Source organism: Lemur catta, chromosome 2 (assembly GCF_020740605.2).
Source record: "Lemur catta isolate mLemCat1 chromosome 2, mLemCat1.pri, whole genome shotgun sequence".
NCBI lineage: Eukaryota > Metazoa > Chordata > Mammalia > Primates > Lemuridae > Lemur > Lemur catta.
Window position 1 is genome coordinate 27,112,881 of NC_059129.1, and position 15,159 is coordinate 27,128,039.

At 51.7% G+C, this 15,159-nt stretch overlaps 1 protein-coding gene across 6 annotated transcripts in view; it reads left to right on the plus strand.

Moving 5' to 3' along the window:
- Nucleotides 1–15,159, plus strand: part of CUX1 (cut like homeobox 1) — a 363,108-nt gene that overhangs the window by 333,985 nt on the left and 13,964 nt on the right. For 3 of the 6 annotated variants that reach the window (XM_045543043.1, XM_045543041.1, XM_045543042.1), the window contains exon 24: nucleotides 812–1,501. The exons of the other annotated variants lie outside the window; for them this stretch is intronic. In XM_045543043.1, coding sequence (XP_045398999.1) covers nucleotides 812–1,487 — 676 coding nt within the window. In that variant the 3' untranslated portion in view covers nucleotides 1,488–1,501. Of the gene's footprint in view, nucleotides 1–811; nucleotides 1,502–15,159 lie in introns of those variants that run through there. 6 annotated transcript variants of the gene reach the window in all.

The window sequence follows — 15,159 nt, forward strand, 5'->3', positions numbered from 1 at the left end:
GGGCCTGGCGCTGGTGCTAATTCACCTGAAGATGCTTTTCCACTAATGGTCTGCATGTTCTTAGGGGCTTTTTCAGCCCTAAGGAAGAAACGGAGAGAGGTGGGACTGAGCCTTAGTACTCTTCACATGATGGGAGGAGAAACTTTGGAGCAAATTTAACAAGAGCCGTTTCATGGTGACACTAATGGCTTCACAATGGGGAAGGCTCTATTGAGCACATTGTCCACTGTAGGTTGAACTCGGCTGCATTAAAACTCACTTGATGTGTCAAATTACACATTTGGTCTCCTACCTGCTTGATCAAGTGACCCTTCCCTGGTCTTCTCCCTTCAGAGGAGGGAATTGCTTGAAAATACACAATCTGGTGGAATCCCACCCCAGCCTGGACCACAAGCCCCTGACTTCCGTGGCTCAGGGCTGGAAGCTGAAGATTTTCACTTTGGCCACTGTTCAATCATCGGTTCTCTCTAAGAAGTCCCGATGAGGACACAGAGGTTATCAAGCAGCTTCATTTATGCATTCAGCCAGCATGTATTACTGTATACCGGGCACTATGCTAGGCCCAGTGAGCAAAGAATAAATGGGAGCTGGCCTTTCACAGTCTAGCTGGAGGCGGGATGGGATGGGATGGAGGAAATGTGCCATTCAATGAATGCCGCTGGCGCTTTGTGCCAGTGGAGAAGAGGGGAATGGCCTTCCAGGTCGAGGGGGGGAGTGTGAGCACAAGCTTGCCTGCAGCGGAGGGAAGGGGCCTCTTGCCCGCCGGTGCGCAGCGGCCCCCTCACGGGTTCTCGCCACTTCTGTCTCGTAGGTCTCGGATCCGCAGAGAACTGTTCATTGAAGAAATTCAAGCCGGGAGCCAGGGCCAGGCCGGCGCCAGCGACTCGCCGTCGGCCCGGAGCGGCCGGGCAGCGCCCAGCTCGGAGGGCGACAGCTGCGACGGCGTGGAGGCCGGCGTGGAAGCCGCCGACGGCCCGGGCGCCGCGGACGCCGAGGAGCCGGGCGGCCCCGGGGCCGCCGCCAAGTCTCAGGGAGGACCGGCCGAGGCGCAGCGGGAGGAGGCGCCGCGGCCCGCGGAGAAGGCCGAGCCGCCGCCCTCGGGGACCCCGGGTCCGGAAGACGCGGACGAGGAGGGCCGGCCCCGGCCGCCGCCCGAGGGCCCCGCCGACGGCCCGGGGCCCCTGCCAAACCCCGCCGCGCCCGCGGCCGGGGAGGACGCCGCTACCTCAGCCGCCCCGCCCGGGGAGGGCCCCGGCGCGGCCCGGGACGGCGCCCCGAGGAGTTCCGCCTTGCCAAGCACCAGCGCGCCCGCGGCCGCCCGCAGGCCCAGCTCCCTGCAGAGCCTCTTCGGCCTGCCCGAGGCGGCGGGCGCCAGGGACTCGCGAGACAACCCCCTGAGGAAGAAGAAGGCCGCGAACTTGAACAGCATAATCCACCGCCTGGAGAAGGCCGCCAGCCGGGAGGAGCCCATCGAATGGGAGTTCTGAGAGGGCGCCGCCCGCCCCGCCAGCCGGGCCAAGCCGGATCCGGCCGAGCCGGGCCGAGTTGGGCCGAGCCGGGCCGAGCCGGGCCGGGGCGGGCGCCGACTCCGCGGCCGGGACCGTGTTGCGCACTTACGCCCTGCGGGCCACAGGGCAAAATCGCCATAGGCCAAGGTGCATATAGAAAACAAAGGAGCATTAAGCCCAATCTATGTCGTGTTTTCAAGGAAGAAAACGGAAATGTGTAGTCGAGCTTTTTTGTACCCTGAAGTGTTTTTTTTATTGCCCTAAGTGATTTCCACAGGTTCTGGAATAACTCTTACAGCTTTGCCTTGCGCCCTCCTCTTTCGTGTGGGCTTTAAAAAAAAAAAAGTCAAACCCACATATTAAAAGGGGGCTTTTTATCTGCCATCTAATGGCTTCAGAGCGATAATACACTATTATCTTCTTAAACCAGGAAAAAAAGGGGGGGGGGATTTTTCAGAAAAATTAAAAAAGAAAGTTTTTGTAGCTGTTCAGTTGCCACTAAGAGATTGCACAGTCAAACCGACTCTAAACACACTAGTTTGGATTCCTAAATATTTTCAAGAAAAGAATCTTCTCGTTTGAAACTTTGAATTAAAATAAAACACATTTACTCCACATATTTTTTAACAAAAAGAAAAGTCACATCAGGAAAATATCTGATTTTGTGGTAGCTGATGTAGTGTTTTCTTGTACGTGAATAGAATCCTGACATGTAGTGCACATTGATCCATAGCTTTAACTGACTCTGGGCTTTTGCTGACCAGAGTTTGTTTAATACACTCCATTCTAGGCCAAATCAGGACAAAAAGAAAAGATCCGAATCTAGGTATTTTATAATCTGCTTTTTAACCTCTAACCGCAGAGCACGCTGATCAGACCTCATATCTCGGAGGTTTAGGAGACAAGTTAGAACTGTAGCATGTACCTGTTCATTTTGTTTAATTTATGGTGTCTGTCTGTGTCCATGCGTCTGCACATGTGTGAGCATTGAAAGAAAGGAGGAAAGAGTAGGCCAGCAAGGTCACAGCGGGCAGTTCTGTGTAGACAGCGGTCTACGAGTCTTTCCTGGGCACAGAAGGCACCTCACCTCACACCACTCTTCTGGGCACCTGATGGACTGAGCCTTCCCAGGGAAGATGCTCTCTGGGCCTGGGCAGGGCTCTTGCGCACTCTCTCTTCCCCTTTCTTCCCACCACAAGCACTGATGACCCTGTTGAACTCGTGGGAAGCTTCCTTCCCTGCAGAAGAGAGAACGTGGCACTCTGGGCTCCGCTCCCACCCCTGTAGAGATGGCCCAAACTCACACCAACTCGTTGATGCTCTTCACTTCCATGCCAGACCGTTTGCCCTGCATTCAGTTCACCTCTTAGAAAGTTCTTTTATGCACAGTTTAAGGCAGTCTAAGTACAAATCAGAAGTCTAACTTGTCTCTGATTCCTCCTGTTGTCTATGTGTATATGCGTGAGAATAGAGGTGGATGAGTGTGTGCGTGCGTGTGTGTGTGTGCAATTTTATACGTCTGTGTATTTTCTTAAGTACCTGTGCACACATAGAGTGCATTACTGCCACCTTTTTTCAATAAGCTGTTTTATCAGTTATGGCTTCTACAAGTTTGCTAATTTAGACTCCTTTATTGCCATATCTTTAAACTAACAATAGATGATTTCGGTATATATATATATATTTTTTTTTGCTTATTTATAGGTGCTGTATTTTATTATCTGATTGTTAGGAAGGGATGAAAGGGGCAAATATTCTTTAGAGGGATAGACTGCCGGCAGTATTGGGTATAATTTACAAGATGTAGTTGTCATACTGTATATTACTGATTGAAAACTTTTTGACCGTATTGTGTATCATTGAAACCTTTGTCTTAGGTCAACATCTTTGGATGACATTTTTAATGGTGCATTCATTATTTCTTAAGTTTAATTAATATTACTTTTTTTGATTTGGGGGGGTGGGAGGGAGTTATAATTTTAAAGGTATGCTCCCGCTATTACACCTCAGTGTGCTTGTTATTAATTAACTTGTAGGACTTTGACTGTAAGATGTGCAACCACATTTCTTGCATGATGTTTTAGAGATTATGTATTTCATTTACAGTCTTTTAACCTGCAACTGCAGCACTTAGTTCAAGTTTTCACAAATTTTAAGAGTCACTACACTAAAGACAATGCCTTTTCATGAATGAGAAGTTTTCAGAAGGCTCTAGGAGGCTGGGAGGCAGGCCATTTGTTTTGTTTGTCTTTTGATGGTTGCATCATTTCTGAACTTGAAATCGGTTCAGTGAGGAGAGAATTCAAAATGGAGGAGCTTAAGGGGAAATGGATCCACATCTGGCTCGATTCAGGTGCATTCAGAAGAGTGAGTTTGCATCAGTGACCCTTAGGACAGTGAGAAGCAGAGCCGCCGACAGAACTGTGGTGTCCTCTCCACGAAAACCTCGAGGGACTTTTGTCATCATGTGTGATGAATCTCTAAATATCATCTAATTTTCGTTAGAATGAAAAGCAGGGAGTTAACAGGAAATCGTAGGCTAGTGTTTTAGTTTTAAAGGCATGACTGTTATTTACAAAGGTGTTAAATCCGAGGAAATTGAAAAAAACATAGATTTCTCCATCCTAGTGGCCAAATAGTAACAGTCTAAAACAGCCACTTTGGCCCTTCCAAGCAATTTAGTCATTTTTGTTATTTTTATTTTTTTTTATTTTAATTTCTAACTAGGTTATTGTTGATTTCCATTCTGTCTTTTTTGCCAGACTTACATCTGGGTGCTCGATACAATCAGTTGGTTAAATTTTGCTTGCAGTTCTGTGGTTTTATTTTTTCCTGTATTATTTATTTTTCTTTTGAGATTCAAACCTTACAATCTTTTGTGTTAAGCTAGCACTGTCTGTAATACTTCTAAGAGCTGCCACTAAATAACACAGCAACCTGTGGAGGGGGGCGCACCCCCTCCTCTTTGGGCCCCTCAGTCTGAGTCTAAGGGTTAATCTTTCATCTTGATAAGCAATATTCAAGTGCCTTGAACAGTGTCCTCTTGGTGTGGTCTCCCTTCCGCTGGCTGGCGTTCCAAGCAGTAGCAGGCAGCCGACCCTCCTCCTCTTTACGCTCTATCAGTTTAAAAAGCTGATTTGTACCTCTCCCCTGGGGGAAACGGTTCCATATAAAACACTAACACTTAATTACAAGCTCCATTATACCATTTGAAATGGCTTCTTTTTGTTAATTGGAGGCAGTGTTCATAACTTAAGGTTTTTGCCATTACTTAGCAGGCTAAGTGGAGGCTCAGCATAAAATCAGTGTTCACATTTAGCCTCTTGGCCCTTGGTTCCTGCCCACGTTCCTTTGTGGTATCCGAGGTGGCAGGCATGTAGGTTCTGTCCTAGACCTGTGGCCCACTCATTTCCACCCCAGGAAAGAGAGTCTTCTGTCCCCACCTAGCTCCCAGGTGACCTCCCCTCTTGAACTTCTGGATCCGTCAAGATGTCTGTGGTTTCTGTTCACCAGATCTCTCTTCTTTAGAAAGGCTCATCAAGGCCGTTGTAGCTCAACTCTGTTCTCCTCGCCGCCCTGCCCGAGAAGCATGACCCTGTGAGGTGGCTTTGGTCATCTCCAGGGCAGGGTCTGCAGGGGCAGGATCAGGGCAGGATGCAGGCTTGGGAGAAATCTCCGAGAAATGCCAGGATCATGACTCATAGGACGGCTATCAAACCCCACTGCTCTGTCTATGAAAGTAATTGAGGCAAAGATAACAGTTCCCGGCCTCGCTGGGACAGTTCCCTTGTCCTTCCAAAGCACAAATGCCTCCCTGCCCGGTTTCCTTCCTGTTGGCGTCTTTGTTTCCTCCCCACTTAAAAACCATCCTGTCTGACGTGGCCGTGCAGGTCTGCTGGTTGGTGGTCAAGGCCCAGAGTGTGACAGAGCTCTGGGCTGAGTGTTCCTCTGTGCTCTCTCTGTGGCCCCCCCCCCCCCCCAGGACCAGATGGCAAGCTCTTGCGCACCCCATCTGCCTTCTTGGCCAGTGCTAAGGTCAGGCATGCAGCTCACGAGAAAACTGAGCAGGAAGCAGGTCGTGCTGTAATCCAGAAAAGTGGCTAACGATCCTAAGACCATGTGCCACAGTTGTGCCTGAAGAGAGATGGGAACAGGAGTCACCAGATGAGCTCAGTCACAGGCAGGTGCCTTCCTGACTGAAGTTGGACTGGATTTCTTTGTTTCTCCTGAACTCATGTCCTTTTATACAGGGGTGATTGATGAACTCTGTTGACACTCTGTGCAATGTTTCTCATTCATCTGATTTTAGAAAAACAGATCTCCCTGAAGAATAGCAGCAGGGCCAGGGGAAAAACACACATGTCCCTCGGGGACTAGCACAAAGTAAAGTGGTGATAGTGACCTACTGGATCTTGAGCTGAGGGACAATGGCCTTTGCCTTAAATGCACTATGACGTGCACTTCTCGGCAGCCCAGTAAAATCCGAAGTCTGCCCTCAGTCCTTCCAAGGCCCAGCTTTCTGGGGCCTCAGGCCAGCTGTGCAGGGAGAGCTGTTAGCTATGGTACTTTAGGCTGGAGGCTTGGCTCCTGCCACGCCTCGGTGGTGGGGGGGGCATCCCTCCTTGGATGCCCTCCCTCATCTTCACACTCATCATCCCCTTCTACCTCACTGGCCTGTGCTTGCCATGTGATGTCACTCAGAACCACACCCCGCAGAGCTGTGAGGCACGTGGGCTTGGGGGTGGGTGGGAGAGCTACCGCATGGCACACGTGAGCATCTCTTGGCCTGGTGGGCAGGCTTTTTGTCTCTTCTGTGAGCACAACATGGACAGACAGCTGTGCTCTGCAAGGCACATGGATTTTTCTCTTGACTTCCACCTGTTCCTAAAGCTCCAGCAGCTGTTTCCTTTGCAAGCAGGGAGGTGGTCTCAGGCCTCAGAGGGCCTTGTCTTTGGTCTGCCTTTGCTTTCCTGCTCAGCTGTTAAGATCTATCACAGCCATTTTCCTCACCCTGGGCTGCCCCAGCGTGGCCACATGAGGACGCGTCCCCAGGATCCTACCTGGCACTGGGGGATGCTGTAGCTGTCTAGTGTCAATTGTGTCTGGCACTGGGGGTCATGGTTTTGGCTTCGCTGGAAGCTCACTTTTGCAAACATCAAATATCTCAAGGACAGAAAGGGGTAGATGGCTCTCTCCAGCCTGCAGGCCCAGCCTACAGTCACACGACCCTTTCTCCCCAGAAGAACATTGCCAGTTTCCATCCAGTGCTGCAGAAAACCAGCTCCCAGGGCTGCTGGTTGGATACGGGTCCACCCACTCTGGTGGCCAAAGTGTTCTCCTGAGGGAGAAAATTTGGAAGTGGCATCCTGAGGATTTGTGCTGTCATCGTGTACTTGGGCATCTACCAGGAAAAGCTCACATTTAGAAATCCCTGCCAGCACTTCTGCAGTTTCATTTGGGCCTCGACAACATTAAGGAAGCCTTTGTGACCACCAGGGCAGGGCTCGTCCCCAAAGTGGTGAGGTAGCGGCCTGGGACTCTAAAGTGACATGGTTTCATCTCCCGGTGTGCAGTGCCGGTTTGGCCGGCACACTTGCGTGCTAGGAGGGTGCACCAGTTTGACAATTCTATTTCCAGTCCCTTCAGGTTTTGCTTTTTTTGTAGATGAAAACCACTGGGGGAAAGGGAACATGAGTTCCCAATAAAATTAAAGAAGATTCAGGCTGTGAAACCCTTAGAGATGGGCTAGAAGCTAAGGCCAGGACCCTCGGGGTCCGTCAGGACAGAAGCCGGAGTGTGGGGTGCAGGAAGCCAAATGTAAACTGAGCCCCAGCCCGGAGTCTTCCTCACCCCAGAAGCCCTGACGGCCTGTGCACCTCACCCCTGGCCGGGGATGGGAGGGCGCGTAGAAGGAAATGCGACTTTCTCCTGTGCACCCCACTCCTGGGAACCGCCCCTCCTGCCCCGGCCTCACCCACCGCCACCTCCCCTCCAAAGATACCGACCATGTCCACGCTGTCAGTGGCATCATCTCGAGTTTTCATTTTTGGATGAAGTGACATTTAGCTTTAACAAGACATTTCCAAAGCGCCTAGTCTACTCCAAAATGCTAACTTTAAAAGTTGGGCATTGTAGGCGAAAAAATCCTGAAAAAAGGCTGGTGAGAGAAAGACGTGAGGCTATGCATAAATGTGCACTTCCCCATCCCCCTGTTATTAAACTTTTAAAATGCCTTTGAGTTCCTTTTCATGGATCATTTTAGTTTATTCAATAATTGTTAAGAAGTGTAGTCTGCGTTACTGTAATTTCTGTAGTGTTTAGGCTTTAATTTCTACCACAAAATATGCTGTATGCTATGTATCAAGCTTTCTGTGATCAGAAAGGAAAGGTGCCTTATATCCCAATGTCACGGCTACATCCCTATGGAAATAATCAGAAGCACAGTGTGTGCGGAAGCCTTGGGACTTCCGTTGGTGAAACCAGACACCATTCAGCAAGACGCATTGAAGTGGCGCGGAGCTGCTTTTGTTTTATAAATTCCTTTTTCCTCCTTTTTCTTCTTTTTTTTTTTTTTTTTTTTTTGTAGTTTGCTTTAAACAGAAAGCACTTAAATGCATGACTATGTGTAAAAGCTCTGTGCAATAGAAATCATTTTTCTTCATTTTTAAAAGATAACGTATTGCACACCAAATGAACTCAAAGTAAGCTTTAGACCAGGACGATTCAGGTTGTGGATGAGTATGTTCACTGTAGTTCCGTTTGTTCATGAACCGAAGGGAAAACAGGCCGCCCCCCCCACCCACCTCAGTCTCCCAGCCTGCCTGTCGCTGACCACTGAGCTGGGCGTGCGGGGGCCACGGGCTCTGGCCGGAAGCGCTGGCCCGGTGAGGCAGGGTGGCGGGGGCTCGTGATTCCGCAGCTGAGACCCTTCCTGAGTGTCTGAGACTACAGCCGTCCCTTCCAGCACTTAACCTTGTCTCGTTGAGATGGACTGACTGCTACTGACCTGCCAGTGTGCATGAGGATAATTATAAAAGGATGTTTCTTTGAGGGAAAAAAAAAAATTATTTCTATCCTCTTCTATTTATTATTAGGTTAATCATTTAAGTACGTATCAGGAGTGTATTGTTGTTTTGTGTTGTTGTTGTTATAAATGCTTTTTGCTATCACTCCAGTGGTTACTGTCCTCTGCCTGAGAGAACTGAAGCGTCTGGGGAATTGTCTGAGGGGGGCAGAGGGGCTTTCTCCAGCAGAGTCAAACACCTGTCGCCAGAGTAGCCACTCAAAAACTGGTGGTCTCTATGTGTCTAACTTTTCACACGAGAGAGTTTATGAACAAAAATCTACCAATGGAAGGGAGTGCCGGGGTCAAGGACACTCTCGCAAGGAGCTGCAGAGGAAACTTAGAAAAGCCAAGTTCAGTTCCCCAAAGCCTCCTAGAGCCTCTGGTAAGACTTCTGGGTTCATGAAGTTGTGGCGAGCCCTGGTCGGAGAGGGCACAGCGGCCTGGTGCAGACGGTCCCGTCCAAGTGAGAGAGTGTTTCCTTGCAAGGTTCACATGGGTTGATATGTTTTGGTTGGTTTTTGTTGTTGTTGTTGTTGTTGTTGTTGTTGTTCTTTTTCTTGCATACAAAGTTGGTCAAAACCATCTTTCGAAGCAACAGTGTTTCTTAGTACCGGCTGTGGCTTGAGGACTCACCTGGGAGGTCATGGGCGGGGAGCCCCTTTCCCTTGTAATGTGGTTAAATGTGGAAGAAGGTTGGATGTGGACAAAGCTTTCTATGGCCAGTGGCATGGCCAGGGAGACATCCAGATGCTTGCTGATCGAGTGTGAGGGTGAGGTGGGGCCGCCTTGAGCCCCCCGGGCCCAGCAGAAGGAAGCTCCCACCGGGCCAAGGCAGGGGCCCTGCGCACCCCCAGGTGGGGCCAGACAGCTGGCTCCCCTGGCAAAGGACCCACCGACCCCTGAATCACTCGGCAGAGCACTTCCTTCCAGGCCATGACTCTTCCCCTTCCCTGACATTGTTGGGGGGGGGTCCCGATTTTGTTCTCTTCTTCGAAAGAAAGCCCTCCAATGAAACACCTGCCCCTAACCCGCCAAAGGGTTTCCATTTTTTCTAATTAGTCTATGCATTTCTCTCTCTCTCTCTCTCTCTCTCTCTCTCTCTCTCGAACCATTTTCCACCTCTTTCCTTGAGAAAATGGGCATCTCATGTCCCCCCGATCTGAGACCCCCTCAGAAAATGCTGTGCATTTTGGAGACGTGAGAATTCATTCAAAATTCTTAAAGCATTTGAGAATAGCTTATTATAAAATGAAAATGGAGAAAAAAAAAAAGATGGTTTTCCCCACGTCCCTTTCCATTGAGTAAGAGACCTAGCTCTTTGCGTTTGTGCAATAACTACTTGCCGTGACAGCGGGCAGCGCCACGCTCCTGTCCAGACTACTAACAGCACAAGACGCGCGCACAGGGTGGCCGAATCTTCCGGACAGCTCTTAATAAGCTCAGCTCCCCCTAGTGGATTGTGGTGTCTTACATTTTAGCAGTATTTTATATTTTCTGTAACGCACTAAGTCTTAGGTGTTTTTAGAGCTCGTTTGTTAATACTCACAATCACAGATTTTTTTTTTAATCCTCACAGAGACCCCCCAATTGACCAAAAAGAAAAAAGAAAAAAGGCGTCATTTTTGTACAAATAGCTTTGAGAAGCCTCTGTTGTGTTGCTGTGACTCATCTCTGATAACATTTTATTTCTTGCTATTTGTTTTCAACATTAAGAGTCAAAGTTGATCTGGCTGGCGTGGGGGTGGGGGAGGCACCCGTCGGCCGCTCGGCGCTGTCCCTTCTGTCTTTGGTTAGCCATACGATGTTTGTTCTCAGCACTGTACAACGGTCCCTATATGATATGGAGAAGCAATATCACTGTATGAAACTCACACCATGTATTATTATTATTCACTAGCACCCTAGGTGTGATAATTGAAGTAAATATCTTTTATACAAACACAAGAATGTGTGGGTTGTGTTTATTTCAAGGGCTCTGGCCTGAGGAAAAGCAGCAAACACTGTCATGCCGGGTCCAAAGGGCACCTCGAGAATTGCCACTACCCGAGGTAGCTGTCCTTCCACCTTCCAGAGCTTCCTCTGGCACGTGGCTTCCGGGCAGAAACCTGGGGTAGGCGGCGCAGGTGCTGGGGCACCGACAGGCGCCACTCTCGGTTCTCCACTCAGCGCACAGTCAGTGCTCCATCGGGGCCTGCATTCCCACCTGCCGTTGTCACCCTCACTGTTTGTGTACCCTTGAACCCAGCACTTACCCACCCGTCATCTGCTTCCTTGTTTGTAAAATGGAGACACCGTCACCTGTGTCACAGGTTTGTCGTGAGGGCCAGGAGTGGTGGCCGGTGGTGCTGGGTGCTGCACCCGGCTCGTGGTAGCAGCCCAGCAAGTGGTGCTTGGGCAACCAGGACCACAGCCAGGTACCTCTGTGAGTGGCCTGCAGATGGCCAGGGCCTGGCCTCCGCCGCCTTTGGGGGGGGTCTTGCTCTGTCCCCAAGTCCTGAGGTGAAGGATGAGCTGGTGAACGCCGGCAAGTGAGTGGGAAGGGGAAGAGGGGACAGTGGCTTGTGGGTCTCTGGAATGACAAGGCTGCTAAGAAGGGGCCTCTCCAGACAGCGCTCGCTGGAGGAGGGAGAGCTCTGCGGGGCCGGCTGCTGGGCTGCTGCGCACGCTTGTGACTCGGGGTGTTCCCGTCGTGAGATCTACCGGGTTGGAAAAGCATTGTTGTCTTCCGATGTGTGATTAGTTTGTAGGGGTGGCGGGAGTATTACTTGGTCGTGCATTGATTTGAAGATTTCAGTATGCGAAGCTCCCGCATGCGCCACTGAAGTGTGAGCCCCTCAGTGAGTTAAGCCACCTTTGATCGTCCCTCCAGCGGGAGACCCCCAGAGCCTGGGGTGGAGATGCCCCCAGGTGCCAAGTGCCCCCGCAGGCCAGCGTCTCATCCAGTCGCTCAGAGACATGGTGTTGCGAGAGCGTTGTGCCCAAATGCCAGCCCCCTCCCATGGGAGAAATTCACATAAAATTGTAAGAGCTCTGCCAGTCGGGCATTTGACAAACTTAATCTAACTCAGCTAACTTTTCTGTTGGCTAGTTTAGGTATGCCCCCACTTTTTAAAGATCAGTTAACCAAATTAAAATAGAAGATGTAAAAAAAAAAAAAACCCCACTTAGCACAAAGTCTTTTTACCCAAAAAGTCTCCTCAGGTGCCTTTAAAGTGAGATTTCATTGTGCAAAACTACAATTGCACGTGGTTTTGCAGGGCCAGAGAAAGGGAACGAGATCTTATACGCCACCTGTGGCTGGGTGGTGCCCCCACGCCAGGCAACCCGCCAGCCTCCCCTTGCCTGGCCTTTCTCCCTTCCCCGAGGGTAAGTGGGTCTGAACAAAATTGTGTGCCCTTATCGATGCTCTTAGGAGTACAGTTGCACATGTACAGGGTGATGCTATGTGACTTTAAAATATATCAGAACCTATGAGTCGTCCGCAACAATCCTGTCTGCTTGGGTTTAAAAGGCCCTCCGAGTGGTGGCCCTGGGGGTGTTACACGTCCCCCATGGCCCTGGCATGCCAGCTTTGGGAGCCATGCAGCTCGCTGGTCTCTGCTTCAGCTCATCACTGGTCCCCAGAAGGTGGCAGAGGCCTGGGCCTGCGTGTGGGGAGCCAACCTGGGGACTCGAAGGGCTCCCGAGAACTGTTGTTATGTTGGCAGGACTCCTGGCTGGTGGACAGGCCATCAATCCGCTCCTGACTCACCGGTGTGGGGTTACCTACCTCAATAGAAGTGGGAGATACAGTCTGGGCCCAGGCTTGGGCAGAAATTTCTGCGGTTCCTGCCTTTCCCAAGCTCAGACTCAGAATGTCAGTAGGAAGAGCCTTCCCCCCCATGCAAAATGGTTTGTGGGCAAGTAGTAGCAGGGCTGCTCTGCTTGGGGCAGTGGTGGGGCCTCCAGGGAGCAGGGTTTGAGGACACCCCGCATTGCTCAGGGAGGCACCAGGCGTCTCTGTGGTCGGACGGTGCAGCACCAGGGACCCAGCAATGTCTTACCGGCTAGCGAGTGACCTTGGGCAAGTCTTAGTCGACACTCAGGAAATCGCTCTGAAAGAGTGAATGGATTTAACTTCCTTGTGCTTCCATTTCCGTCTCTGTAAAGGGGATATAAAGTGTCAGACTCACAGGGCTGCTGGGAGGACCGAGTGTCCGCACAGCGCCTAAGTACGCGTGAGTTGAGGTGGTTGTCTGCGAGAGCGTGATTTCCATCGTCTGCTGGTGGCGGGAGCAGCTGCCTCCGGTCAAAGTCGTTTGCACCTTGTGCTAGGGCAGGAGTCGTCCCCGGCTCCTGGCCAGTCTCTGACTCAGCCTACTCGGAACCAGGCGCTCCTCAAGGGTCACCCAGAGGACGGGCGGCGGCCAGGCCTGTCGCCCCAGTGAGACCCATGAGGGACTGATGGGCACTCGGGTGGGGCAGCTGAGTCCTCACCCACAGCCCTCTCTTCAGCCCCCTGCAGGCTCTGGGCCAAGACCCTGGCCCAGGTCAGGAAACTAACGTTTCTGGTTCCTTGGTGGCTGAGGCTGCCACCCCTGGACTCAGCCACCAGCTGAGGGAGGACCCTCCCTGCTCCTCACTTTGGTGGGCAGGGGCTGTGCCTGCCATGGTAGCCAGTTTCCTCTTTGAGATCCGGCTGATTCAGCATCTCTCATGGCTCGCCCCTGCCCTATTACAAGGAGACTAGAGCCCCTAAGAGAGTCTCTGGGGCAGCTGGGGGAGACTTTGCCCCTCAGGACACTTGGCAATGTCTGGAGACATTTTTTGGTTGTTACAACTGGAAGGTGCTACTGGCACCTAGAAAGTAGAGGCCAGGAATGCTGCCAGACTTCCTACCAGCATGGGACAGGCCCTAAAGCAAAGAATGACCTGGCCCCAAGTGTCAGCAGAGCTGAGGTCCAGGGTGGAGCAGGGCACACACGGCAGCAACGCCCAGCCCGCTAAGGCCACCTCCCTCTTGTAGCTCCTTCTGCTCTGTGCTGGGGACCTGCTCCAGGCTGGGTGTCCGGTGGCCTCGAGTTGCTCACATGCAACTCAAGACAGGGGCGACAGAACAGGGTGCAGAACACCAAGGCCCAGGTCCTGTTGTTTGTATTGGTGGGGGAGCCACTGAGCACCGACTTGGGGAAGGCCTGGAGAACCCCGTGGGGCAGTGGCCTGGAAAGAGGGAGAGGCATTTGCCAGGCAGGCGACACAGGCCACACCAGGGCAGCGTGTGCAGGGGCAAGGAAGCAGCATGGAGCCACCGCAGCTGCGCTGGGGAAGGACAGTGCAGGTGGGAGCACGCAATGTCCTCTCAGGCCAACTCCACCGCGTCGTTGATAAAAACAAAGCCAGGTCTGGAGGGAGGAGGGCAGCTGTCCGGGTGAGGCTTGATATCTGGACGTCTGGGACTCCAGTGTCCTTGAGAATGTCTGCAGCCATGCTTGGGGTAAGGGGGTCCCAGCCGGGGAAAAAGTGCCCCCCACGCCCCTCCAACAAATATATAATCAGCACGTGGGTGTAGGGTCACCCTTGGGCTGCAGCCCCAACGCCAGGACAGGGCCTGGAAGGGTCCAAGTGAGGCCTAAGCAGTTATAGATGGCGGGACCCATAGAGGACCAGCTGGCCCTGCCTGGCTCTTGCTGCCTGTGCCCAGCCAGCTGTGCCCCAACCTGGGAGACCCTGCAGCCCTGGGAATCCCTGTGCAACCTTCCACCTGCAGGAGACAGATGCTTCCCTGCTGGGTAGAATCCACTGAGCCGTCAGCCAGTACATCCCGAGGGCTGACCACGTGCTGCTGCCTTAGCGCTCAGGTTATAAACAGGACAGACAAGGAGCTTACCTGCCAGGGGGAGGAGACAGACAGGAGACATGATAAATAAGTGACTCAGATAGTCGTTTAGAAGGTGATAAATGTTATGGAAGAAAAATAGAGTAAGGAGGATTGGAAGAGGAAGTAGAGGGGTCAGAGTTTTAAATTGGGTGGTCAGAATAGGCCTCCCTGAAAAGCTAGCACCTGAACAGTCTTGACAGAGGCGAGGGAATAAGCCGTGCAGATGTCTGCAGGAAGAACATTCTAGGCAGCAGGGATAGCAGGTGCAAAGGTCCTGTGGTGCAAATGTTCCTGGAAGCCAGCGTGGCTGCAGGCAGCACTGTGACCACAGGCAAGAGTGGGAGGAGATGAGGTCAAGGAGATGAGGGGGAGGGGGGCCACCATAGGGGCTTCGGCTTCCACTCTGAGCAATGTGTGAGTCGTTGGAGGATGTGAACAGAGGATGGTCTGGTCTCACTTTTTTTTTGGACAGGAAGTAGGATTTATTGGGGGGCATGAGTAAGGAGGGGCAGGGGCTGCTACTTGTCCAGGGGGCCACAAGTGGGGATGCATTTGACCCCACAACCGTCTGGGATGAGCCACCTCTCAGCCACCACGTCTTAAGATTCATTCGCATTAAACTTGGTAAAGCCTCACTTCTTTGAGATGTGGATCTTCTGGTGGCCAGGGATCTTGAACTTGGCCTTGCACAGGGCTTTAATCACATGCTCCTTGTTTTGCAACTTGGT